This window comes from Macaca fascicularis, chromosome 19 (assembly GCF_037993035.2).
Source record: "Macaca fascicularis isolate 582-1 chromosome 19, T2T-MFA8v1.1".
Classification (NCBI taxonomy): Eukaryota; Metazoa; Chordata; class Mammalia; order Primates; family Cercopithecidae; genus Macaca; species Macaca fascicularis.
This window is the reverse complement of record NC_088393.1, coordinates 9430225-9456551: the sequence shown is the minus strand read 5'-3', so window position 1 is coordinate 9456551 and position 26327 is coordinate 9430225. Positions and strand designations below refer to the sequence as shown.

At 44.7% G+C, this 26327-nt stretch overlaps 1 protein-coding gene across 25 annotated transcripts; it reads left to right on the top strand.

Moving 5' to 3' along the window:
* The first annotated feature begins 4438 nt into the window (after window positions 1-4438).
* Window positions 4439-26079, top strand: ZNF558 (zinc finger protein 558). 25 transcript variants are annotated; one of them, XM_074025716.1, is made up of 11 exons: window positions 4439-4538; window positions 5160-5184; window positions 5347-5430; window positions 5935-5982; window positions 10245-10581; window positions 11824-11933; window positions 12469-12557; window positions 13188-13314; window positions 21251-21346; window positions 21833-21915; window positions 22414-26079. In XM_074025716.1, exons 6-11 carry the CDS (start codon window positions 11903-11905, stop codon window positions 23194-23196), a joined length of 1209 nt encoding a protein of 402 aa, XP_073881817.1. In that variant the 5' UTR covers window positions 4439-4538; window positions 5160-5184; window positions 5347-5430; window positions 5935-5982; window positions 10245-10581; window positions 11824-11902; the 3' UTR covers window positions 23197-26079. The 25 variants fall into 25 exon arrangements, with proteins under 25 accessions (XP_073881817.1, XP_073881810.1, XP_073881826.1 ...); XM_074025709.1 differs by lacking the exon at window positions 5160-5184; XM_074025725.1 differs by lacking the exon at window positions 5160-5184 and having other exon boundaries at window positions 11663-11933.
* The last annotated feature ends 248 nt before the right edge of the window (window positions 26080-26327 follow it).

Below are 26327 nucleotides of genomic sequence, written 5' to 3'. Positions count from 1 at the left end.
CTGGGACCACAGGTGCCCACAACCACACCCAGTTAATTTTTGTATTTTTAGTAGAGACGGGGTTTCACCACGTTGGCCAGGATGGTCTCGATCTCTTGACCTCATGATCTGCCCGCCTTGGACTCCCAAAGTGCTGGGGTTACAGGCGTGAGCCACCACGCCCAGGCCAATTTCACTCTTTTGCATATTGGCACCTAGTTGTCCCAGCACAATTTGTTGAAGAGAACATTCTTTCCACAGTGAACTTTCCTAGTATATTGAATTTTGAACGTGTCCATTTTTGCTTAAACTTCCTTCAGCCATCTGAGAATGATTAGGGATATTTTTGGGAAGTAGGGATCTAACTTTTTTCCTGAAAGGATGGGTGTGTGAAACAATATCATTCACTGAAATTATTTCTTCCTGGCTGATTTTAAATGTTACCACTCTCTTATATAAAATTTCTGTAAATAGTCCATGTCAATTTCTGGATATTCTCCGCTTTTTCAGAATAAACCTTTATTCTAAAAAAAAGGTTTAAATTTTTTTTTTAATTTAAAATTTTAAAAAAAAATTTAAAAAAAAAATTTAAAAAAAACTTTGCTACATTTTAAAATTTTTTTAAAATTTTTTAAAAAAATTTTTTTTAAAAATTTAAAAAAAAAAACTTTGCTACATTTTATTCTGATTTTATATTCTATTTCTTTCTTACTAGACCCCTGGGTTTTAGTTTCTTTCTCACATCCCATGTTAAATTAAAAGCATAAATCATTTGAATACATCACTTTGGGATTACTAGCATATCAAGCTACAGATCTCCTCTCAGAGACATTTATGTGTCATGTACAAATTTTTTCCTTATTCTAACACAAAGACGGAACAAGAGACACTGAAGCCTATCTGAGGGTGGAGGGTGGGAGGAGGGCAAGGATTGAAAAACTACCTATCAGGTACTACGCTTATTACCTGGGTGATTAAATAATCTGTATACCAAACCTCCATGACAGGCAGTATATCTGTGTAACAAACCTGTACATGTACCCCTGACCCTACAATTTTTTTTTTATAAAAAGTCTCCCAAAAGAAATGTGAAAAAAAAAATGCCTTATTCTAAATAGTCTTTAGTGGAAGTTAGTGTTCCTCTTTGATGCAAGAGTAATTTGTAAAAGATCTTACTTTTATGTGTAAATGGTTTGATGTCTTTAAATTATGTCAGGTATTCCTAGGTGTATTTTCAAATAATATTATTTTATTTTTTGTTGTTGTTTCTTTGGTTTAGTTTAAGAAGGACTCCAATGTGGCCCAATATAGGACATCTAATATGGTGTGACTGTGTCCCCACCCAAATCTCATCTTGAACTGTAGCTCCCACAATTCCCATATGTTATGGGAGGGACCCGGCGAGGGGTAACTGAATCATGGGGACAGGTCTTTCCCATGCTATTCCCGTGATAGCGAGTAAGTCTCACGAGATATGATGGTTTTATAAAGGGGATTTTCCCTGCACAGGCTCTCTCTTGTCTGCCGCCATATAAGACCGTGCCTTTCGCCTTCCACCATGATTGTGAGGCCTCCCTAGTCACATGGAACTGTGAGGTCCCCAGACACATGTGTGAGCCACATGGTGAAACACCATCTCTACTAGAAATACCAAAAAAATAAATAAATAAATAAGCCGGCGTGGAGGCACGTGCCTGTAATCCCAGCTACTCTGGAGGCTGAGGCATGAGAATTGTTTGAACCTAGGAGGCATATGCTGCAGTGAGCCAAAATGGTGCCACTGCACTCCAACCTGGGCAACAGAGTGAGACTCTGTCACAAAACTAAAAAATTAAAAGAAAGAAAAAACGCCATGGAAAACATTATTGTGACAATTGACAATTCTGAATATGGATTATGTTATTAGATAACAGCCCCATGCAGTGTTCAATTCCCTGATTTTGCTAATTACTGTAGTTCTGAAAGAAAAGGTCCTTGTTATTAAGAAATACACCCTGATTTGGTGGTAAATGGGCACAACGTCTGTCACTTACTCTCAAATGGTTAAAAAAAAAATTGTAATGTATGTAAAGAGAGACAGAGTTCATGATAAAGCAAACGGGGTAAAATGTTAACTTTTGGTGACACACGCACAAAATACACAGATATAAAGGAGTTCTTTGTACCATTCTTGCAGCTTTTCTGTAAATTTGGAATCTTATCAAAATAATTTTAAAACAAAACAGAAAAACAAAAAAGAGCTATGTACCATGTCTAAAAACAACCCCAATAAGAATGCCTAACATTTCGCTAGAATCAAAATTACCATGGCTTAAGGAAAGAACTACGTCAACAAAAAGCTATGCCACTTTCAAAGATGGAAAGAATTAAATGTTCATTCTCTCCCAATTTAATCTAAATTGAAAAATTCACACAGTTCCAATCAGCAGCTGCTTATCTTCCTGGACATCCATTCATGGCACACCTAACTTTCTGAAAAACAGCCGATCACAGCCAGATCTCTGTGAAAATGAGCAATCACTCACATCTGCAGCTGTTGAAGCTTCCCAGCCAGGACCACCACAGCCCCACAGCCCCACAGCCCCATTTCCATCATCAGGGTAAACCCTGTGCACTGAAAGAGGAAAAGGATGTCGTTGGTGGCCTGTCTGCAAGGGCATGGCAAACTGGGGCAGCAGAAGTCTTCACTGTCTAGTGGAAAGATCACTCAAGACCATTCCCCTCATTTTTTTCCATTTGCACTTACCAGTATCTTTTTTTTGGTTTTGGTTTTTATTTATTTTATTTTATTTTATTTTTGAGGTGGAGTCTTGCTCTTGTCACCCAGGCTGGAGTGCAGTGGCTGCAATCTCGGCTCACTGCAACCTCCACCTCCAGAGTTCAAGCGATTCTCCTGCCTCAGCCACCCGAGTAGCTGGGATTACAAGGAATCCGCCACCATGCCTGGCTAATTTTGTATTTTTAGTAGAGACGGGGTTTCACCATGTTGGCCAAGCTGGTCTCGAACTCCTGACCTCAGGTGATCCGCCCACCTCGGCCTCCCACAGTGTTGAGATTACAAGCGTGAGCTACCACGCCCAACCAGCACTTACCAGTATCTAACACACCAACATACCATGTATTCTATTTATCACATTCACTGTTCACTCCTCCTGCCCACCCCACAACTAAAATGCACGTTCTCCGAGGGCAAGTACGTTTACCTATTTTGTTCAGTCCATATCCATGGTGTATAAAACAGTGACTTGTGTGTGTGTGTAGGAGGGGGAGTAATAGCATTCATTCCATGAATATGACTACAGCATACACACATACACACACATACATGTCCACACTATATCTGGAAAGATAAAGATAAAAATTATGTTTGCCTGTGAGCAAAAGAACTGGAAGATAGTGGTGGGAGAATATTTGACTGACTTTGTACCACTCTTAAGTTTTCCTATATGTGTATCTATGACTCAGTCCTCTCCTGCTCCCCAAAACTCTTAGTGTTAAATCACTATGTTCTGCCTTGGGAAAGCAAATTATAGACAAATGTGCATATATAATCTGATTCTATCGGGTTGTATGCACATGGCGAAGTAACTGTATCAAAATCTAGGGATACAAGGAAAGCCCTGCCCCTGAATCTTATCTCCCACAATCCCGGCTCCTGGGCCTATCCCAACCCACCCACATCAGACACCGTTTTATTCATACCCAGATCCCTGCCCCTGGAACTGGTCTCCACCCACTGCCCCATCCCTAGGCCTGGCGCAGCCCACAGTCCCGCCCCCAGAACTGGTCTCCGCCCACAGCCAGCCCCGCCCCCAGGCTTGGTGCCACCCATAGCTCCGCCCCAGAACTGATCTCTGCCAATCAGCACTGCCCTCCAGGGCCGGTACGCCCACAGCCTAGTCCCTGCCCTCTGCCTTGCCCGGAACTGATCTCCGCCCACAGCCAGCCCCATTTTCCAGGGCTGGCACCACCACCGCCTGGTTCCCGCTCAGCCCCGCCCAGGAAATGGAGGTCTCCGCCCCTGTAACTGGTCTCTGCTCAGTCACCCCAGCTCTGCAAGCCTTGTACCATCCGCCCCGAGAACTGGGCCCCACCCACAGCCCCGCCCCTGGAACTGGTGTCTGCTCAATCAGCCTCGCCCTCCAGGCCTGGTACGGCCGCAGCCGGTTCCCCGCCTTCAGCCCCGCCCCGGAACTAATCTCCGCCCACAATCAGCCTGGCTCCGCCCCCAGGGCCAACCCTGCCCACACTACTGCCGCAGGCCAGGGCCCAACTTTGTGCCCACTAAGCAAACTAGAACACCTCTGCCCGAGGCTGGGGTGCGCGGCCGCCGCTCCCGCCCGCCGCGCCTGCCGCCTAAGCGCCGAACCCCCAACACGCTCGACTCTGCGAGGCTGCCCGTGTGAGCCGGAAGCGAACATGTAGCGCGGCTCTTCCCAGACCGGAAGCGGAAGCGCGGGGCGGTGCCGTGGGAGGGGCTGCGCGTGGGGCACCGGAGAGCGAGTCCCTCGGTCCCCGCGAGTCGGCGCTTTTGGCCCCCGCGGGAGGGGCCGGGCTTGGTGAGCGACTGGCGGGGCCTCGGGTCCGAGTCCAGGGGGCGACGTGGGCCGCGGACACCGCCAGCCGTGGGCCCTGCGTCCCTCCCGGTAGCCGTGTTTCTGTCCATGAGGCCTCCGGCTGTGTGCAAGCAGGTCAGCGCGAAGCTGCTGCTTGCCCCTGGATCGGGGCCCGCGCCGTTGTCACCTCCTCAGAGAGCCCCAGTCGCCCTCATCCAGGGCGATTCTGCGCCCCGGGGGACTTTTGACTGTAGCTGGAGACGGCTGTGGTTGTCACAAATTGTGGGGAGGGGAGGCTGCTACTGTCACCTAGAGGGTGGAGGCCGGGGAAGAGGGACTCTGCTCGCTCTTAAAGATTCTACGTTGTACAGGACAGTCCCCCACAACAAGGAATTATCAGTAGTGCCAGGTTTGGAAACCCTGCTCTAGGGCCTTAAAAAAAAAATACCTACAGTTCTGAATAAACCGTATACATTGTTAAAAATTCAGCTTAGTCACTTACTAGGGCCTCTAAGTGACAAGATATTTTTAAAGCCTCTGGAGTCACCATAGAAGCTCTCTCCAGTCTAATAAGTTGAGCAAGTCAAATGCACACAGCATTAAGCTGCTTTCTCCCCTCTTAAGGAGCAGATGGCCGGATAGGAATCAGGTAAATCCAGTCCCGGCCCACAGGCTGGGCCCTTATTACACGTTTAATCATTGAGTACCCAAAATAGTGAATGGGATGGTGTTTCCAACAGCTGTGTCCAACAACTGTACAACCTATACAAATCCTGGAAAGAAAGCTTTGTGCCTCTTTTTTTTTTTTCAGATGAGAAAAACATCATTCAAGCTCAGATTCGTGTTGAAGCCTGCCGCAAGGTCCACCTGTCGTTGTGGATTTGTGTGTGACCAGGTGAGTACAGTGTGGAACCTACAACAAGGTTCCAGCAGGCTCTGCTGTGTAGAAGAACTGCTCACGGGCTTTTCCTGTGCTGGGGTTGTAACCACATGGAAGTCACTAAGAGTGAAGGTATCTTAAGGAAAGTTCAAGGTAAAAAGACAGAGGTATTTTTGGTTATATGTGTATAAATAAGTAAATACAGTCACATGCAAATAAGTATCTACAAAACAGACATACAAATAATGTAAAGATGTGTAACTGTAGCTAAATGCAGATTTTCTGATATGCTATAATGCTAAAAGTTTCTGGATTTTATATAAGTATAAATGTAGAAAATTTTACATGTATATGTAGTGTTACAAGTCTTCCCACTAACAACTAGCAGGACTACTCAGCAACATTCTTCAGGCCTGTTTGATTTGACTTTTTTTTTTTTCTTGAGACCAAGTCTCACTCTGTTGCCCAGGCTGGAGTGCAATGGAGCAATCTTGTCTCACTTCAACCTCCACCTTCCAGATTCAAGCAATTCTCCTGCCTCAGTTTCCTGCGTAGCTGGGACTACAGGCAAGTACCACCACGCCCAGCTAATTTTGTTTGTATTTTTAGTAGAGACGGATTTTTGCCATGTTGGCCAGGCTGATCTTGAACTCCTGACCTCAAGTGATCCGCCTGCCTCAACCTCCCAAAGTGCTGGGATTACAGGCATGAGCCACTGTGCCCGGCTGTCCATTTTATTTCTAAAGGCATATCAGCCTCCACCAAACTTCAAAATATGAGGACATTTATAAAAAGGATGATTTGAGGTTTCTTACATTAGTAACAAATTTAAAATTAAATTGACTGGCAACCAGATGTGTTTTGAGCAGTGGGATTTTTTTCCCCCATTTGGAAGAATATTAAGCAACAACTTATAAATTGAAGGGTAGGGCACTGGTTTCCAAAACGATTGTCCTCTGCACCTTGCCTCCTGTATTAGTCCGTTTTCACACTGCTATAAAGAACTACCTGAGAGTTTTCACACTACTTTAAATAACTTCCTGAGACTGGGTGATGTATAAAGGAAAGAAGTTTAATTGACTCACAGTTCTGCGTGGCGGGGGAGGCCTCAGGAAACTTACAATCATGGTGGAAAGCAAAGGGAAAGCAAGGCACGTCTTACATGGCTGCAGGAGAGAGAGAGAAGAGGTAAGCGTCAGACTTTTAAACCATCAAATCTCATGAGAACTTACTGTCAGAACAGCAAGAGGGAAGTCCAACCCCATGATTCAGTCACCTCCTTCCTGGCCCCTCCTCTGACATGTGGGGATTATTACAACTGGAGATGAGACCTGGGTGGGAGAGACAGAACCAAACCATGTCACCTCCTAATAGGAATTAACTTTGTTTCTTAAAACTTCTGTGAAATAACAGTGTGGTGATTCATATTGCAGAGAATCATGTTAAGTAATCTTGTATTAAATGGTGGGGTTTTTACTGATTGTGTGTGTGTGTGTGTGTGTGTGTGTACCTTTTCCATTCTAGCTTTCCTGCAACACTCTTGAGGGAATGTTTACTTACCCTGCAATAGATATTATTTGCGTACACAGTTTATGGAGACCAACCATCCTCATTTATTCAGTACCAAGGGATTTGCTAGGGCACAGGACATCCAGTGTTCAAACCAGGACAATCCTTGGCAAACCAGGTCACCTCCATGAGTCAGGTCCTGGGTCAGATGCACGGGGACCCTAGAGGACCTGAAATGGCCCCTGTCCTACCTCCATAAAGTTTACCTTCTAACAGGGAAGATGAATGTTAAACAATGAATGACAGGAGTGGTGTGGGAGCTTGGCACAAGTGAACTTGATCAGAGGGAACAGGGAAGCTTTCTTGGGAAGGATATTTAGCTTGAGAGCTTAAGTTGTTATAGAACCGAACTGGGGTCTTGTCACCTGGTGGTACAGTGAAACCAGATGTCTATGTTGAGGGTTGCTGCATCAGATAGAAAAGCTTTTATTGCAGAACACTAAGCAAAGAGGACCAGACCATTCATTGTTCAAATCCTGGCCTTCCCAAGTGGCTGTTAGGCAAGGAATTTTTTTTTTTCTTTTTTTTTTGGAGACGGAGTCTTGCTCTGTCACCCAGGTTGGAGTGCAGTGTCGCAATCTCAGCTCACTGCAATCCCCGCCTCCCAGATTCAACCAATTCTCCTGCCTCAGCCTCCTGAGTAGCTGGGATTACAAGCGCCCACCACCACACCTGGCTAATTTGTGTATTTTTAGTAGAGACAGGGTTTCACCATGTTGGCCCAGCTGGTCTTGATCTCCTGACCTCATGATCCACCCCCCTCAGCCTCCCAAAGTGCTGAGATGGTACAGGCATGAGCCACCACACCCGGCCTTTTTTTTTTTTTTTTTTTTTTTTAATCAGACAGAATCTCTATTGGTCGCCCAGGCTGGAGTGCAATGGTGCGATCTCAGCTCACTACAACCTCCACCTCCCAGGTTCAAGTGATTTTTCTGCCTTAGCCTCCCGAGTCCCTGTGATTACAGGCACATACCACCACACCCGGCAAATGTTTTGTATTTTTAGTAGAGGCAGAGTTTCACCATGTTAGCCAGGTTGGCCTCAAACTCCTGACCTCAGGTGATCTGCCCGCCTAGGCCTCCCGAAGTACTGGGGTTACAGGCGTGAGCCACCGCGCCCAGCTAGGCAAGGATTTCTGAAGGCAACGGTAAATTACAGAAAAGCAGAAGCTACAGGCAAAATCATAAAGCAATACATGGAGGTTAGACGCTGGTTTAGACCTAAAAGGGCAAGGATGTCTTGAAGCAGGAGCGTACGGTAGATTCAAAGATTTTCTCATTTGTAATTGGTTAAGGAAAAGAAGCTTTGTTTAAAAATTTAGAGTCAGTAGGAAAATGTGAACGGGCTGAGGGAAGTGACTTTCTCCAAGCCCCTCAGCAAGAAACTTAGCCCAATGGATGCTGAAGCTCAGCCTTCACGCCCCCCTCATCTGGGGTCTCTGAGCCAGCAGCTCCGTTTGGTGGGGGTCCTCAGTGGGAGTCCCAACCTCTGAAAGGCAACTCAGGGACGCATGTTAAGGCATTATCTTTAGTTTTCATGGGGAAAGCAAACATCTCTGGAACCTTAACTTCTTTGGCTGTTGGTTTAGGTTACTGTTACCTTCTTGTTTAACAAGTTCCTTACTTACTTTTGGGGCTAGCTGGCTGCCTGGAATTTCCCTTAAAGGAACTTCAAGATTTTCCTTTATTTTTCCATTTGGGGTTCACAGGCCCCTAAAAAAGGGAATTGCTGCTCCATCTCCAAGTCGGGGTCAGATGTAGCTAGTCATAGGGCTTGACTGGAGTGAGGGGACAGGGATATGTCCAAGAGAGCACTGCCTGTCAAGGAAGCTGCGTAAGGAAAGCCCCCGCAGCAGGAGAGAGGCTGCCATGCTCCCTGCTCTGGGAACACAGGGATGGCTGAAGCTGAGACAAGAACAGGGAAAGAAGCCGGGCGTGGTGGTCACGCCTGTAATCCCAGCACTTTGGGAGACCAAGGTGAGTGGATCACCTGATACCAGAAGTTCTAGACCAGCCTGGCCAACATGGTGAAACCCCGTCTCTACTAAAATTACGAAAATTAGCTGGGTGTGGTGGCGCACGCCTGTAGTCCCGGCTGCTTGGGAGGCCGAGGCAGGAGAATTGCTTGAACCTGGGAGGCGAAAGTTGCAGTGAGCCAAGATCGCGCCACAGCACTCCAGAGCGTCAGAGTGAGACTCCTCAAAAAACAAAAACAAAAACAAAACAGGGAAAGAGGTGTGACCAAGACCGAGAGAGAGGCAGAACCGGGCGAGGCCTCACTTCAGACTCTGTTCTCAGGCCAGTGGGAACACACTGAAGAGTTGTGGGCCGGAGAGTGATGCGATTTGCATGTAGTGTAAGCATGTAGATAACAAGAACTTCAGGATTCAGAAGGAAGACATTTAAGAGGCAAAAGAGAAGGTGTTCAGAGGTAATTTAGGAATCAGATGATTGTGGCCTAAGCCTGAGTAATGGTCCTGGAGTAGGAAGGACGTAGAAAGAAGAGATCTGGGAATTTAGAGCTGAGAAAATGTGATGCTGCTCGCTTTCCTCCATGCATTGGTCAGAGGGCTCAGAGCACTCTCTGTGCCCCAGCTCCTGTCTGTGCAAACCTGCAGGCAGCCTCCTTGGCCCAGGGCCATGTGCCCACCCTCACTCTGCCACTCACAGGGCCTCGCCTCTGCATCCTCAAGGAAGTCAGGCCTGTGCTTGTCTAGGCGCTGTCCAGCATGGTAGCCACTAGCCACATGGAGCTATTTCAGTTAAACCAATGAGAATGAAACACAATTGAAAATTCATTTTCGGGCTGGGCGTGGTGGCTCACGCCTGTAATCCCGGCACTTTGGGAGGCCGATGCGGGTGGATCACCTGAGGTCAGGAGGTTGAGACCAGCATGGCCAATATGGTGAAACCCTGACTACTAAAACTACAAAAATTAGCGGAGGAGAGAGCTTCGAGCACAGACAGCTCCTCAAAAGCAGGTGGGTGGATCCCAGGCCAGAACTGCCCAGCAGGTCCTGTGGAGAAGGCAGGCAGCTCCTTGTCTGCAATGGGAGGAGGCGGGAGAGCGGGGTGCAGGTTGCAGTGCTGACAGCAACACAGGAAAGTAGATCCTCGTGATCATTACCCTGAGAAGTGGGATTGGGACTATCTGCTGAAAATGAGATGATGTGTCGTCTCCTGCTGCCTAACAAATGATCTCAAACCTTAGTCACTTGAAAAAATGACCGTGTATCGTCTGTCTCTGCTTTTGTGTTTCAGGAATTCAGGAGCGGCTTGGCTGGAAGGCTCTGGCTGGAAACTTGCAGAAGGCTGTCAGCTGAGTTCGTATCATCCGAAGGCTCAACCGGTACCGGGGGCCACTCCATGGCCTGCGAGTCAGAGCTGGCTGTCGGTGGGAGGCCTCAGTTCCTCTCCACATAGGCCTCTACACAGGGCCACTTGAGCATCTTCCCAGCATGGCAACTGGCATCCCCTAGAGCAGCATCCAGGAGACCAAGGCGGAAGCAGCTTCAGTGCCTTCTAGGACCTGGGCCCTGGAAGTCAACCCTGTACCCATCCCCGCTGTCTCCTCAGCCATATTCTGCTGGTCACACAGGTCAGCCCTAATCCTGTGTGTGTGTCAGGTCTTCTACACAGGGTGTGGGCACCGGGAGGCTGGGATCATCAGGGGCTCGTTAGGAAGCAGTTACCACAGAGAGGACAGGGGAGAAGGTGTGAGGTTTAAAGAGGAAGAGGAGGTTTGACGAGTGGGAAGCCACGCTGACCTGTGGGATCGCCCTGCAGGCTGAGGGTTCTTTTCACATTGGTGACCGTGTTACTCCAGAGTGGCAGCGTCACAGCCCTTGCACAGGGTGGTCTGCCCAAATGTCCCCTGGAGCCGGTGGATGTTTGGAGTCATGCCTGGGCTGGCATGACAGTGTGGGGTGGGGAGGAGGAAATCAGCTGAAATGAGGGACAGTGACATCCAAGCTGGGTGAGGATGAAATCAAGAGATGGGGTGGCTGAGGCAGGAGAGGGGGTGACCAAGGCAGAGCATGGGTAGGAGAGGGGCTGAGTGCGGCAGGAGGGGGGTGACTGAGGCCGAGCACAGGCAGGAGGGGGGTGACCAAGGGCAGGAGAGGGGGTAACTGAGGCAGAGCATGGGCAGGAGGGGGTGACCGAGGCAGGATCGGGGTGACCGAGGCAGGATCGGGGTGACTGAGGCAGGAGGCGGGTGACTGAGGTGGGGGAGGTGACTGAGGCCTGTGTGTTGTCAGAGGACATGCGGTGACAGAAAAAATTAGTGAACGCGGTGGAAGTTGAGGAGGGAGGTGGGTTCCGAGAGAGGGGAGTTTCTGAACGTTGTTCTGGGTGATGGGACAGTGCCCGGTGCTGATCAAGGCTGAGGGGGCGTGTGGAAACGTGTGGCTGATGAGGAGAGAAGGGTCAAAGGGCCCTGGAACTGAGGAACTCCTGAGACTCTGGGGGTCTCTGACGTCCTCCAGGAACTGGGACTGGAGGTGGGAGGAGTGATGGAGGCACCGGAGTCCCCAGGGAAGGAGGAAGTAGCCGGGATTGCGTTTGTGGATAGGAAGAACGTGCCGTGAGACTGTGCGAAGCCAAGGTTCTCAAAGTGGGTGGGGCAGCGAGGTACTGGTCATTGTGTTGGGGACAGAGGAAGGCAAGTTTTCCATCAGGTGGCCCTGAATGATTGCCTGCTCAGCAAAATAAAGGCCCATTGTGGAAGCCAGAACTTGCATTTGAAGGAGGATGGGAAGGATGGGCTGAGGAGGGCCCATCAGCAGCAGCCGGAGAGGGAGGTGGCCATGGAGACTTGGAGCGGTCCCGTTTCTTCCAGAGCTCCGTCCTGAGAGCGCTGTGGAATAAGGGAGGAGCGTCCTGCTTCCCGGCTGCCCTGTTGCTGTCGGAGTCACAGGATGGCAGCCGTCGTCCTGCCCCCGACTGCTGGTGAGTCGTGGGGTCCTGGCATTTCTCAGAGTCCAGGCTTGAAAGGCTCTGACCCACAGCATGGGACGGGAGGGGGTTGGGCAGAGCAGGTGAGGCAGGAGTGGAGCCCCAGGGCCCAGAGGTCCTCAGTGTCTGATCGGGCGGCTCTTGGGATTTGGGACTTAGGCGTTTGGATGTCTATGGATGTCGCCTCTGTGGTGAATGTGCTGGAACTTTTGAATTCTCCCTTTAGTTCTTTCTGTGAACCTGATAAAAACACAGTGACACCCTTGGAACTTCGGTTTCCTCATCTGTGAAGTGGGAATAATCCCTTCCCCAAGTGCAGTCAGACCTTGAGCCCTGTTTTTGGTTGGTGAGACAGAGCTGTGTTCGGGTATCTTAGGAGAGCTGTGGGTAGGTGTTTGTGTGGAGTGTGGGTCGGCGCTGTGTGGGTGCCTCATCCATGTGTGTGTGGGAGGTGGATATGGTTGATCATGGGCAGATCTGTGGGCATTAGACAAGCCTGAATCCCTGGGACTCGTTTCTCCTCCTCCAGCTCCATCTTCCCCGTTCCCAGCCTCTCAGCAAAAAGGACACACAGAGAGCGGAGAGCTGGTTGATGAGCTCCTGACAAGCTGGCTACGGGTGAGTCGGATGCTCCTTTTCCCAAGTCATTACTCCTTTGACTAGAAGGTTAGACTTGGTACCTTCCAGCAGCCTGGAGCCTCATGGCCAAACCAGGTCCTCAGGCATCCCAGGATTTCCAGGCATCTGATGGAGGGTGAGGGCTGCCCAGAAAATGTCAGTGTGTGTCAACGTTTACTACAGGTTCAGAGCCCCCTCCAGGGTCCCTAAGTACATCACGTGCTCCTGCGAGTTTTAAGGGAAAGCCAGGTAAAGACATGACAATGTTCTAAGCCCAAGCGATGAATGAAGGCTGTACGGAAATCATTCATTCACTTACCAACTATTTCTCCGATTTCTGCCGTGTTACGGGCCCGTGCTCCCCTGGAGACTGAGGGAAACGAGGTCACAGGAGCGCCCAGCCTGAGAGAAAAGACGGCTGCTCTGTGGTACTGGGCACTGGGCCTGGGAGTGGCCTAAGGAGACAAGCATTGAGGGCTGAGCTCAGAAGCCAGGGAGGGGAGCTCGGAACCCCACCCCACATCTCGTGCTCAGGTTTCCCTAGCCGTGGCTCTGTTCTTCTGGGCCCTATTCCTGTGCATGTTGGTGCGGGTAGTCCTTGGCTAAGCTGTGATGTTTGCAATGCTTTAGGGCTTGGTGACCTTCGAGGATGTGGCCGTGGAGTTCACCCAGGAGGAGTGGGCATTGCTGGACCCTGCCCAAAGGACACTGTACAGGGACGTGATGCTGGAGAACTGCAGGAACCTGGCCTCGCTGGGTAAGCCTGACATCATTCCTGCATTTATTTAATGGCTCCCGTGGCAAGACTTGCCGGCTTTTCTTGTTTTTTTTATTGTGGTAAAATCCATACAACATAAAAGTCACCATTTTAACCATTCGAAGATGTCCAGTCCAGTGGTTTTTAATATATTCATAGTATTGTGCAACCATCAACACTATCTAATATCACAACATTTTCATCATCCTCAAAGAAACCTCGTCCCTGTGAAGCAGCCAATCCCTACCTACTGCTGCTGGTAACCACTCATGTGGTTTCTGTCTTTAGGAATTTGCCTATCCAGAATATATCATATAAATGGAATTATAAAATACGTTACCTTTTGTGTCTGACTTCTTTCATGTAGCACAGTGTTTTAAAAGCTTAGCTATGGGCCGGGCGCGATGGCTCACACCTGTAATCCCAGCAATTTGGGAGGCCGAGGCGGGCGGATCACGAGGTCAGGAGTTCAAGACCAGTCTGACCAACATGGTGAAACCCCGTCTCTACTAAAAATACAAAAATTAGCCGGACATGGTGGTGCACTCCTGTAATCCCAGCTAGTCAGGAGGCTGAGGCAGGAGAATTGCTTGAACCAGGAGGCAGAGGTTGCAGTGAGGCAAGATCGCATCATTGCACTGCAGCCTGGGCAACAGAGCACGACTGTGTCTCAAAAAAAAAAAAAAAAAAAAAGCTTAGCTATGTTGTATGTTGTCCCAGCGCTTCATTCCTTATGACTGAATAATATTGCATTGTATGGACATACCACATTTTGCCCAATCCATTTTTCTATTAATAAACATTTCAGTTGTTTCCACTTTTTGACTATCAGGAATAATGCTATAATACTATGAATTTTTGTGTACAAGCTTTCGTTTAAACGCCCACTTCGCATTTTCTTGGGTATATACTAGGAGTGGAAGGCTAGGTCTGTGTTTAGCTTCTTTAGGAACTGCCAGACTTTTCCACAGCAGCTGCACCACTGCACATTCCCACCAATGCATGAGGGTTCCAGCTTCTCCACATCTGTCCAGCACTTGCCTTTTTGGTTATAGTCATACCAGTAGGTGTGAAGTGCTATCTCGTTGTGTTTTGATTTGCAGTTTTGTAATGACAAATGACATGAACATCTTTTCATGTACTTGCTGAGTATTTTTCTTTGGAAAAGTGTCTATTCAAGTCCTTTGCCCATTTTTGTTATTGTTGTTTGTTTGTTTGTTTGTTTGCTTGTTTTGACACAGAGTCTCCCTCTGTCACCCAGGCTGGAGTGCAATGGTGCAGCGTGATCTCAGCTCACTGCAACCTCCGCCTTCCAGGTTCAAGTGATTCTCATTCCTCAGCCTCCCAAGTAGCTGGAATTACAGGCATGCGCCATCATGCCTGGCTGAATTTTTGTATTTTTTATAGACATGGTTTCGCTGTGTTGATCAGGCTGGTCTCAAACTCCTGGCCTCAAGTGATCTGCCTGCCTTGGCCTCCCAAAGTGCTGGGATTACAGGTGTGAACTACCGCTCCCAACCCTCTGCCCATGTTTTATTTGGGTTGTTTATTTTTGTTGTCGGATTTTAAAAGTTCATTTTATATTCCGGATACCAAATCCTTATTCAAAATACAATGCATAAGTGATTTCTCTATTATTTGGGTATCTTTTCATTTTCTTGATAGTGTCCTTTGATGCACAAAAGTTTTAATTGTGACCAGGCACGGTGGCTCATGCCTGTAATCCCAGCACTTTGGGAGGCCGAGACGGACGGATCACCTGAGGTCAGGAGTTCAAGACCAGCCTGGCCAACTTGGTGAAGCCCCATCTCTACTGAAAATGCAAAAACTAGCCGGGCATAGTGGCAGGTGCCTGTAATCCCAGCTACTCGGGAGGCTGAGGCAGGAGAATCGCTTGAACCTGGGAGGCAGAGGTTGTAGTGAGCTGAGATCCACTGTGCTCCAGCCTGGGCAACAGAGCAAGACTCCGTCTCAAACAACAAAAAAAGTTTTAGTTGTGATGAAGTCCATTGTATCTAGTTTTTCTTTTTTGCTTGTGCTCTTGGTGTGATACCTAAGAAACCATGGCTCAACTCAAGGTCATGAAGATTTACCCCTGTTTTCTTCTAAGAATTTTCTAGTGTTAACTCTTCCACTTAGCTGTTTGATAGATTTTGAGTGAATTTTGCATATGATGTAGAGAAAGGGCCAGCTTCACTCTTTGCATGTGTATATCCAGTTGTCTCACCACCTTTATAGAGATATTGTTCTTTCCCCATCAAATGACCTTGGCATCCTTATTGAAATTCTGTGGCCATGCACACTGGAGTTTATTTACGCACTCTCAGTTCTGTTCCATTGGTCTATATATCTCAAACTCCTGACCGTGATCCGCCTGCCTGGGCCTCCCAAAGTGCTGAGATTACAGGCGTGAGCCACCGCTCCTGGATTCATTGGTCTGTATATCCATCCTTGGGTCAGTACCACACTGCTTTGATGATTGTTACATTGTAGTAAGTTTTGATAACAGGAAGTGTAAATCTTTCTACTTTGTTCTTCTTATTCAACACTTGTCTGTTCAAGATCCCTTGCAGCACCATGAATTTTCAGATCAGTTTGTGCATTTCTGAAAGGAAAAAAAACTATCAGAATTTTGATAATGATTGTTTTACCTCTGTAGATAATTTTGGGTAGTGTTGTCACCTTAACCATATTAAGGCTTCCAATACATAACCTTTTAATTTTTTTTGAGACGGAGTCTTACTCTGTCGCCAGGCTGGAGTGCTGTGGCACAATCTCAGCTCACTGCAACCTCTGCCACCCAGGCTCAAGTGATTCTCCTGCCTCAGCCTCCCAAGTAGCTGGGACTACAGGCGCTCACCACCACGCCCAGCTAATTTTTGTATTTTTAGTAGAGACGGAGTTCCACCATGTTGGCCAGGATGGTCTCAATCTCTTGACATTGTGATCCACCCACCTCTACCTCTCAAAGTGCTGGGATTACAGGTGTAAGCCATCATGCCCAGCCCTGTTACTCATTTTTAATTTCATTCCATTGTCGTTAAGGAAGATACTTTGTAGGAATTCATTGTTTTTAAATTTAGTGAGACTTTTTTTATAGCCTAACATATCATCTATCCTGGAGAATGTTCCATGTGCATTTGAGATGAATATGCGTTTTCTTGTTGGGTGATGTGTTCTTTATGTATCTGTTAGGTCTAGTTAGTTTGTTGTTTAAGCTCTCTGTTTCCTTTTTATCTTCTAATATGTTGTTCTACCCATTATTGAAAGTGGAGTATTGAAGTCTCAAGCGATTATTGTAGAACTTTCTATTTCTTCCTTCCATTATGCCAGTTTTTACTTCATACATTTTGGAGTTCTTATTAGGCACATATGTGTTTATAATTGTTACATTTTCTCCATAAATTGATGCTTTATACATCTATAATGTCTTTCTCTATGTTTTATAACAATATTTATTGAATGAAATCTTTTTCCATTCTTTCACTATCAACCATATTTGTGTCTTTGAATGTAAAGTAAGTCTCTTATAGACAGTATGTACAGATGCTCCACAACTTTGATGAGGTTATGTCCCAGTAAAGCCATTGTAAGTTAAAAATACTGTAAGTCAAAAATGCAAAACAATGAAAAAAGAAAAAAGAAAAGTCAAAAATGCATTTAATTCACCTAACCCACTGAACATCATCAGTTAGCCTAGCCTACATATGCTCAGAACACTTACATTAGCCTACAGTTGGGCAAAATCATCTAACATAACAGGGTATTTTAAATACAGTATTGAATAGCTCAACAATTATAAATTATGTATTGAGTATGGTACTGAAAGTGAAACATAGAATGGTTGTAGGGTACTTGAAGTGTGGTTTCTCCTGAATGCGTATGACCTTTGCACCATCATAAAGTTAAAAAATCATACCATTGTAAGCTGGGAACCATCTGTAATTGGGTAATTTTTTAAATCCATTCTGCCAAAATCCACCTTGCAATGATGTAATTACTGATAAGGAAGGAGCTACTTCTGCCTATTTACTATTTGCTATAGATAGCTATTTACTTTTTTCTATGTGTCATATCATTTTTGTTCCTCAGTTCTTTCATTGTTTTTTTGTGTTAGATATTTTCTAGCGGGCCATTTTGATTCCCTTCTCATTTCTTTTTATCCTTTTTAGTTATTTTCTTAGTGGTTGCCCTGAGAATTTTAATAAGCACTTTAATTTACAACAATCTAGTTTAATAGCAACTTAGTTTCAATAGTATATAAAAACTTTGTTTTACTGTAGCTGTTTTGTTTAGTAATTTTGTCACAAATTACATCTGTATGCATTATGTGCCCATTAATGTAGATGTATAATCATTTATGCTTTTGTCTTTAAATTATGTAGTAATAAAAGAGAAGTTACAAACCAAAAACACATTGTCCGTGACTTTGATATTCACCTCTGTATTTACCTTTACCAGTGTTCTTCACCTTTCTCTGTGGATTCAAGTTACTATCTATTATCTTTTCATTTTGTCCTGAAGTCACCCTCAATCATTTTTTGTAGGGTAGATGTAATAGTGACAAACACTCAGTCTTTGTTTCTGGGAAGGTCTTCATTTCTTTCTTTCTGAAGGGGAGTTTTGCCAGACATAGAATTCTTGGTTGCCATTTTTTCTCAACACTTTGAATATACCACTCCAGTGCTTGGTGGTTTCCATGGTTTCTATTGAGAAATTGGCTGTTAATCTTACCGAGGATCCTGTGTAACGTGATAGTTCACCTCCCTCTTGCTGTTTTTAGGATGCTGCCTTTGTCTTTCAACAGCTTGATTAATATGTGTTTGATGCCGGGTGCAATGGCTCACGCCAGTAATCCCAACACTTTGTGAGGCTGAGGCAGGAAGACCCCTTGAGGCCAGGAATATGAGACCAGCCTGGGCAACGTAAAGAGACCCTGTCTCTACAAAATATTTAAAAATTAGCCAGATGTGCTGGTGCACACCTGTGGTCCCAGCTTCTTGGAAGGCTGAGGTGGAAGGATTGCTTGACTCCAGGAGATGAAGGCTTCTGTGAGCCATGATCACACCACTGTACTCTCGCCTGGGTGACAGAATAAGACCCTGGCTCAAAAAATGTGTGTGTGTGTGTGTGTGTGTGTGTGTGTGTGTGTGTGTGTGTTTCAGTATGAATCTCTATTTTTTCAAATTTATTCTACTTGAGTTTCTTGAGCTTCTTGGATTTGTACATTTGTGCCTTTCATCCCATTTTAGGAAGTTTCTAGCCATTATTTCTTCAACCTTCTCACCCCTTTCTCTCTCTTCACATCTCTGTCTTCTCCGCATCATATATATGTTTGATGGTATCCTACAGGTCTCAGGCTCTGTTCATCTTTTTTTAAATTCTCTCTCTCTCTTTCTCTCTGTCTGTATCTTTGAGACAGGTTCTCACTCACTCTGTCAGGCTGGAGTGCAGCAGAGTGATTGTGGCTTACTGCAGCCTTGACCTCCTGGGCTCAAGTGATCCTCCCATCTCAGCCTCCCAAACAGGGAGGCATGACCATAGACGTGTATCACCATGCCCAGCTAATTTTTTTATTTTTTGTAGAGTCAGGATCTCACTATATTTCCCAGGCTGGTCTTCAGCTCCTGGATGCAAGCAGTCCTCCTGCCTTGGCCTCCCAAAATGCTGGGATTACAGCTATGAGCCACTGTGCCTGGCCTCTCTCTTTTTTCTGCTCCTCAGACTGGATAATATCAGTTGTCCTATCTTCATGGTCACCAATTTTGTCTTCTGCTTGCTCAGATATGTTCTGAATGTTTCATTTCAGCTATTACACTTTTCAACTCAAATTTTTTTATTTGCCTTCCACAGTTTCTCGTTATGTTTTCCATTTTTTTTGTATTTTTTTCATATGCCATAGTTGTACCTATTTTGCTGTTTTTCATTTGATGAAAATTTGTACTCATGGTTTCCTTTAGTTCTTTATACATACTTCTTGTACATCTTTTAGCAGATTTAAAATGGTTGACTTATTTTACTTGTCTAGTGAAGTCCAGTATTTGAACTTCTGAAGGGACAATTTCTACCAGCTTCATTTGTCTTGTAATGGGCCCAACGTTTGTTTCCTTGCTTGCCTCATAATTATTTTGTGGAAACTACACATTTGGAATATTATAATATAGCAATTTGGGAATGAGACTTTTCCTCATCTCCAGTGTTTGTTTTGCTTGTTGTTGTTGGTATTGTATGTATCTATAGAACATATGACAGTTCTAAAGTTAGTTCTGAAATAGAACTCTGATATATTCTAAAGTTCTAGAATATTATATATTGTAAACTCTTGTTAGGATATACAGTAGTTCTATTTCAGAACTAACTTTGTAATGTCTGTATCTGCCCTGTGTGGCCACTGATAGCATAATGGTCATATAGTGATTTGACAGCCTGGAACAAGAAAGGAAAAAACTTCCAGTCTTTTTACACGGGCTCTACGTGTACATAGGGACATGCCTTTAATACTTAGATAGGCAGTTAACTCTGCCTTGACCTTCATTTCTGGCATGTGCAGAGCCTGAAGGTCACCAAAAGGTGAGGTTTTTGTGCCTTCTAAGTATTTTCTGGGCATGCTCCCAGCCCTGAGTATGTGCTTGGAATTACAGGTTCTTAAGAATATGAGGAAGATTTTCAAAGTCCTACTCCCCAAACATCTTTTTCCCCATTTTTCCTTTCAGGTTTTTTGGTTAGTCTTTTGTTTGCTTCTACTGTCTTCTCTTGCCTCAGGCAGTACTGACTAATACATTTGCCTTCACATGTGTTGATCACATGTGTTCCAGGTAACCAGCTCAGTCCCTGAAAGAATTTGGAGTTAGATAAATAAAGGCAACCCTTTGAGCCAGTCCTTCGGGGAACCACCAGCTAGGCCAGGAAAAGCAACCACGGAGTAAGGTCTGTTCTGCTCCCTGCGAGTACTAGGAATCCAGGCTGTTGTCTTCAAGGCTGTAGACAAAGCAGGGGGAAAGAGGTCCATTTAAAGTATCGTAAAGCTCTCTTACCCAGATTCAGCTGGGTTTTCTGAGAAGGCATGCCCCTGATGGCTATGGACTTTGGATACATTTCCACAATTCCAATAAAGTTGATTCTGACCGCTTTTGCCAGTTTCCTCACTGTTTTTGTGGAGGGATGAACGTCTGGAACTCCCTCCTCCACCACTGTCACCATCATCTCTTCTCTCAAGTTTTCTTAAGCACCTCTGTGTTCCTAGGTCTGTGCAGGGGCTTGGGAGTACAGTGATGAATGACACTAATGAAGACACCCTCATGGGCTGTCTCTAATTCCTGCCTTACGAACTGAAGATCTGTTTCTTGTCCTGACTTTATATTCTTCATGGTTAAAAGTGTCGGGGCCTCCGAAGTGTGCATTTGAACTCAGGCATGGGCTTCTGGAGCTGCTTATGCCCTGTCACCCTGAATATCTAGTTGAATATGCTTGCATTTTTGTTCCCTGTGAGAGTTACCGTATGCACTAGAATTAAGGTGTAATTGGCAGGGAGCAGTGGCTTACACCTGTAATCCCAGCACTTTGGGAGGCCAACGTGGGTGGGTCACAAGGTCAGGAGATCGAGACCCGCCTGGCCAACGTGGTGAAACCCCATCTCTACTAAAAATATAAAAATTAGCCAGGCGTGGTGGCGTGCGTCTGTAGTCCCAGCTACCCAGGAGGCTGAGGCAGGAGAATCACTTGAACCTGGGAGGCGGAGGTTGCGGTGGGCCGAGATCATGCCGCTGCACAGAGCAAGACTCCATCTCAAAAAAAAAGAAAAAAAGAAAAAGTGATTATTTATTTCACCGTTCCTAAAGTCACACTTTTCCATCTTCAGAAATGTTGGCATTTGTTTCATGGAGTTGGTTGTCCCCAGCACCATTCCCTATATCATGTGTACGTTTTCCATAAATAGGGTGTCGTGTTAATAAACCCAGTCTAATATCCCAGTTGGAACAAGACAAGAAGGTGATGACAGAAGAAAGAGGAATTCTACCAAGCACCTGTCCAGGTGAGCACCAGGCAGATATGAGCCCTTGTGAGAAATACCTCTGGCCAGTGACTTGGGGGTTGGGAGTATTACATTAGTTAATGTCAATCAGGGAACTCTGTAAAATGCCCTGTTCCTGCCAAAGATGCACAAGAACATTTGGTATGAGCTTCCTCATGTCCCTTCTTTTCTCTCTGACTCTCTCATCATCATCTCATACTTCCCTTCGGGCTCAGGGAAGAAACAAAGATGCAACTCTTTTGAAAATTTCCGTTAAGTTCCTTCCCACTTTGCATTCCTGATCACTCCTCCTTTCGCCAATCTGTGATCAATCTCAATTTGTCTAGAATCTTTTTTAAAATTAATACCTAAAATTTTCATAACCAAATCCTCTTTGTTGCAAAACATCCTCAAAAACCTTGATCCCTCAGAATCTGCCTTTACTCATGTGTGTACTTTTCCATTTATTTTCTCCATCAACCTAAATTTCTTTTCATTTTGTTTCAGATTTGGAGACTCTACTTAAAGTCAAATGGTTAACTCCTAAGAAGCATGTTTTCAGAAAAGAACAGTCTAAAGGTGTAAAAACGGTAAGACTAACATGGGTGATTTCTGGTTCTCTACAGTAGGAGAATGCCCTAAGTTTAGAAAGGGCACAAAATAACCAGGAGAGGGATTAAAGGAGAGTGTCATTTATAATTGAGAATGCCATGTCCCTGGAGAGACACTGTGAAAATTGTAAATATTTAGAGAAGTGTGAGTTAGCTTCAAACTTATTTCTTCACTGAGAGTTCCCACAAGTAAATATTTCCTATCTGTGGCTCAGATATTGACTCTTGGGAACAAAACTTCATCCAGAAGTTATCAGAAAATGTTTTGTGAATCTGATAAGGACTTGTGGCAAAGCATCTATGTTTTTTAACTTGCTTAGCACTAAAACTGGACAGAAACCATATACAACCACTGAAAGTAGCCAAAATACCGATTATAATAATGTAACAGAATTCCTGGGAGAGAAAATTCCTATGAGAACGTTAAGTATTTCAAATATTATAAATTATAGTTATCATTCGTCTCTTAATCCACAGGAAAGAAGTCATCGTGGAGTGAAACTCAATGAATGTAATCAGTGTTTTAAAGTCTTCAGCACAAAATCTAATCTAACTCAGCACAAGAGAATTCATACTGGAGAAAAACCCTATGACTGTAATCAGTGTGGGAAGTCCTTCAGTAGCAGATCTTACCTTACTATTCATAAGAGAATCCACAATGGGGAGAAACCCTATGAATGCAATCACTGCGGGAAAGCATTTAGTGATCCCTCATCCCTTAGACTGCATGTGAGAATTCACACCGGAGAAAAACCCTACGAATGTAACCAGTGTTTTCACGTCTTCCGCACCAGTTGTAACCTCAAAAGCCACAAGAGGATTCACACGGGGGAGAATCACCATGAATGTAATCAGTGTGGAAAAGCTTTCAGCACAAGGTCCTCCCTCACTGGGCACAATAGCATTCATACAGGGGAGAAACCTTACGAATGTCACGATTGTGGGAAAACCTTCAGGAAGAGTTCCTATCTGACACAGCACGTAAGAACTCATACTGGAGAAAAACCCTATGAATGTAATGAGTGTGGGAAATCCTTCAGCAGTAGCTTTTCTCTGACTGTGCACAAGAGAATACATACCGGAGAGAAACCCTACGAGTGCAGTGACTGTGGAAAAGCCTTTAATAATCTCTCAGCTGTGAAGAAACACTTAAGAACTCACACTGGAGAAAAACCCTATGAATGTAATCATTGTGGGAAATCCTTCACAAGTAACTCCTACCTTTCTGTACACAAGAGAATACATAATAGGTGGATATGAATTAACTGCGGGAACTTCTGGGGGAAAGCACTCATTGATCTTTCATCCCTAAGATAGTTTGAGAGAGCTCACACTGGATGTATAAGTTATTTGTTGCAGCATAACAAATGATCCCCCAAAACTCTGTGGCCACAAACACCAAACATTTATTATCTCACAATTTCTACAGGTCAAGAATTCAGGAACAGCTTATCTCTGTAGTTACATGGCAGGATCTCTCATGCCCTTACTTACAGTCAAGATGTCAGCCAAAGCTGTGGCCATCTAACATCTTTACTGATGAACAGTCCACTTCCAAGATGACTCATTCACATGCCTGGAAAGTTGGTGTTGGTTGTTGTCAGGGGACGTTCAGTCATTACCATGCAGGCCTCTCCACATAGGCCTCTTTACAAGGCCGAGTTCCTTTCTGATTTGGCAATAAGTTCTCCCGAAGGTTAGTGATCCAAGAGGCGACCAGTACAGAGGCCAAAATGACTTTTATGACCTATCCTCAGGAGGACTGCTAAGCTTTCACTTATTTCCTATTGTGTTGGTCTCAACACACCAATCCTGATACAATGTGAGAGACTACAGAAGGAAACAGATCACTCAGAAACATCTGGGAAACTTGCCATGGAATTAATGAAGTAAAGCCATCAGCACATCATCCTTTTAATCTAATCAATATGAAATAGCATTCAGTAACTCCTATTAATTCACTCTGAAGAGAAATCTTTTGAGGACAATCTGTGTGGTAAAGCTCTCAGCTCAAACTCTCACGCTCATGGGCCCAGAAGGTTATGTACTGAGAGAATCCTGAAGAATGGAACAGCTGTAGGAAAGCCTTCAGTGCTATCAGCAGGGATTCGTGTGACAGCTCACACTAAGAGAGAAAACCTGTGAAGGTCATCAGAGTGCAGAAGCCTTCAGGGACAGTCATCCCTTAAGACACACATTGGAAATCACACAATGGAACAACACTCAGAAATGCGGAATATCCTACAGCAAAAGTGTTCACATTTCTGAGCAAACTGTAATGTGGTATTCCGCAGTGACTATGGGAAAGCCTTGAATGTTCTCTCAGTTTTTAAGGGACTTGCGGATTAATTCTGGGGTGAATGCCCCATTGAACATCATCAATATTGGAGAGCTTTCCGGTTTTCCACATTTGTTAGGAAACTTGTGAGCATTCACACTGCAGAGAAACTTGCAAATATAAAGAAAAAGAAAAAGCCTTCAGTGATGCCTCTGTGTTATGGAAAATATGGAACTTCGCCCTGGATGCAAAACCTATGAGTATATTAATACTGGAATATTTTTCAGTGATTCTTCTCTTTCTTGTATATGAGAGAACTTACATGGAGAAACCCCTAGGAATGCAATCAGTATTAGGATGCCTCAGCCTCAACTCTTCACTGAGTGGCCACAATTTTCACTGGGAACAAAAAGTATGATAACTTGTTTTGAGTGTGGGATTTCCTACATCAGTGTCTCATCTATAGATTGGACTGCTAGCTCATTAACTTTTTAGTCTTTTTTCTTTTAACATAAACATGTGTATAGCTGTTCCCTAAAATAAACATTAACTTATATTTTGTAATTTTAATGCAATGTATTTATTATAATTTGCTTGTTAAAGACATATTGCATATTCAAAAAGTTATTTCCAAATACCTTCTGAGTGATTCGGTTTATCATAATGGAAATTAGTATTTGTAATACACGTTTTTCTAATTTAATGGTGTTTTTGTCAGAGCACATGAGCTTCATGATACTGATTATTTTCTCTCTTGATATGCCAAATATGTTGGCTTCTTTCCCAGTGTCCATTCTCCTCCATTTATTTGCTTAAAGAAAGAAACATGTTCAAGTTGTCTGTGAATGGTATCGAATGTTCTCAATCTTAGAGTTTTTCTTGAAGCCCAGGCAAGTTTTTTCCCACTCACCTGGCAATGAGAAGTAAGTAGAAGTCACTGTGGGGAACATCTCCTGGCTCGTTCTCGCTTATTTTCCATTCATCTCACCCATTCTGTCTCTTGGAAGGTGGCCTCAAGGTCTAGAGTTTGAAGAACTTCTTTATGACCATGATGACAGAAACCAAAAGTGCAGCCGAAAATCACAATGCTCTGGACTCTCCAAGAGCCTCCGATTGGCTGCATCTGCTCTGAACTCCTTATTGTTACACTTCTTACGTGACTAAAAGAAACACCTAACGATCATGAGGTCAGGAGATCAAGACCATCCTGGCCAACATGGTGAAACCCTGTCTCTACTAAAAATACAAAAAAATTAGCACAGCATGGCAGCACGCACCTGTAGTCCCAGCTACTTGGGAAACTGAGGCAGGAGAATTGCTTGAACCTAGGAGGCGGAGGTTGCAGTGAGCCGAGATCGCGCTACTGTACTACAGCCTGATGACAGAGCAAGACTCCGTCTCAAAAAAAAAAAAAAAAAAAAGACACAACTGATTGAAGCCAACATGATCTGTTGTTTGTTTATGAGGTGGTGTTCTGTTAACTTCCAGCAGGATGCAGAATCTAACTGGTAAACCTATAAATTGGTCAAATTTTACCCATGTTGTTTCTTTGAAAACAATGTATATTCTCTAATATTTGGATATAGGGTATATGCACATTAATGCAACTTAATTGTATTTCCAAGTACAGTACATATGTTCAGATTTCTTTTTCTAACCTTATTTAGTGATAGAGGTGTGGTAAACTCTTCCGTTATGTTTCTGTATTAACATATTGTAATTTTGTGATTTTTATATATTTTGATGTTATGTAACTAGATGCATAAGGATTATGTATTTTCTTCTGTATTGTTCCTTTTTACGTGGAGATGATATTTTTACATGGCAAAGTATTGTAATGCATTAATAATAAATGGTCAAACATTTATTTATTTATTTATTGAGATAGAGTTTTGGTCTTGTCACCAAGGGTGGAGTGCAATGGTACGATCTTGGCTCACTGCAACCTCCGCCTCCCAGGTTCAAGTGATTCTCCTGCCTCAGCTCCTGAGTAGCTGGGATTACAGGTGCCCACCACCACGCCTGGCTAATTTTTTTGTATTTTTAGTAGAGACAGGGTTTCACCATGTTGGCCAGGTTGGTCTTGAACTCCTGATATAGTACTTTCCATAGG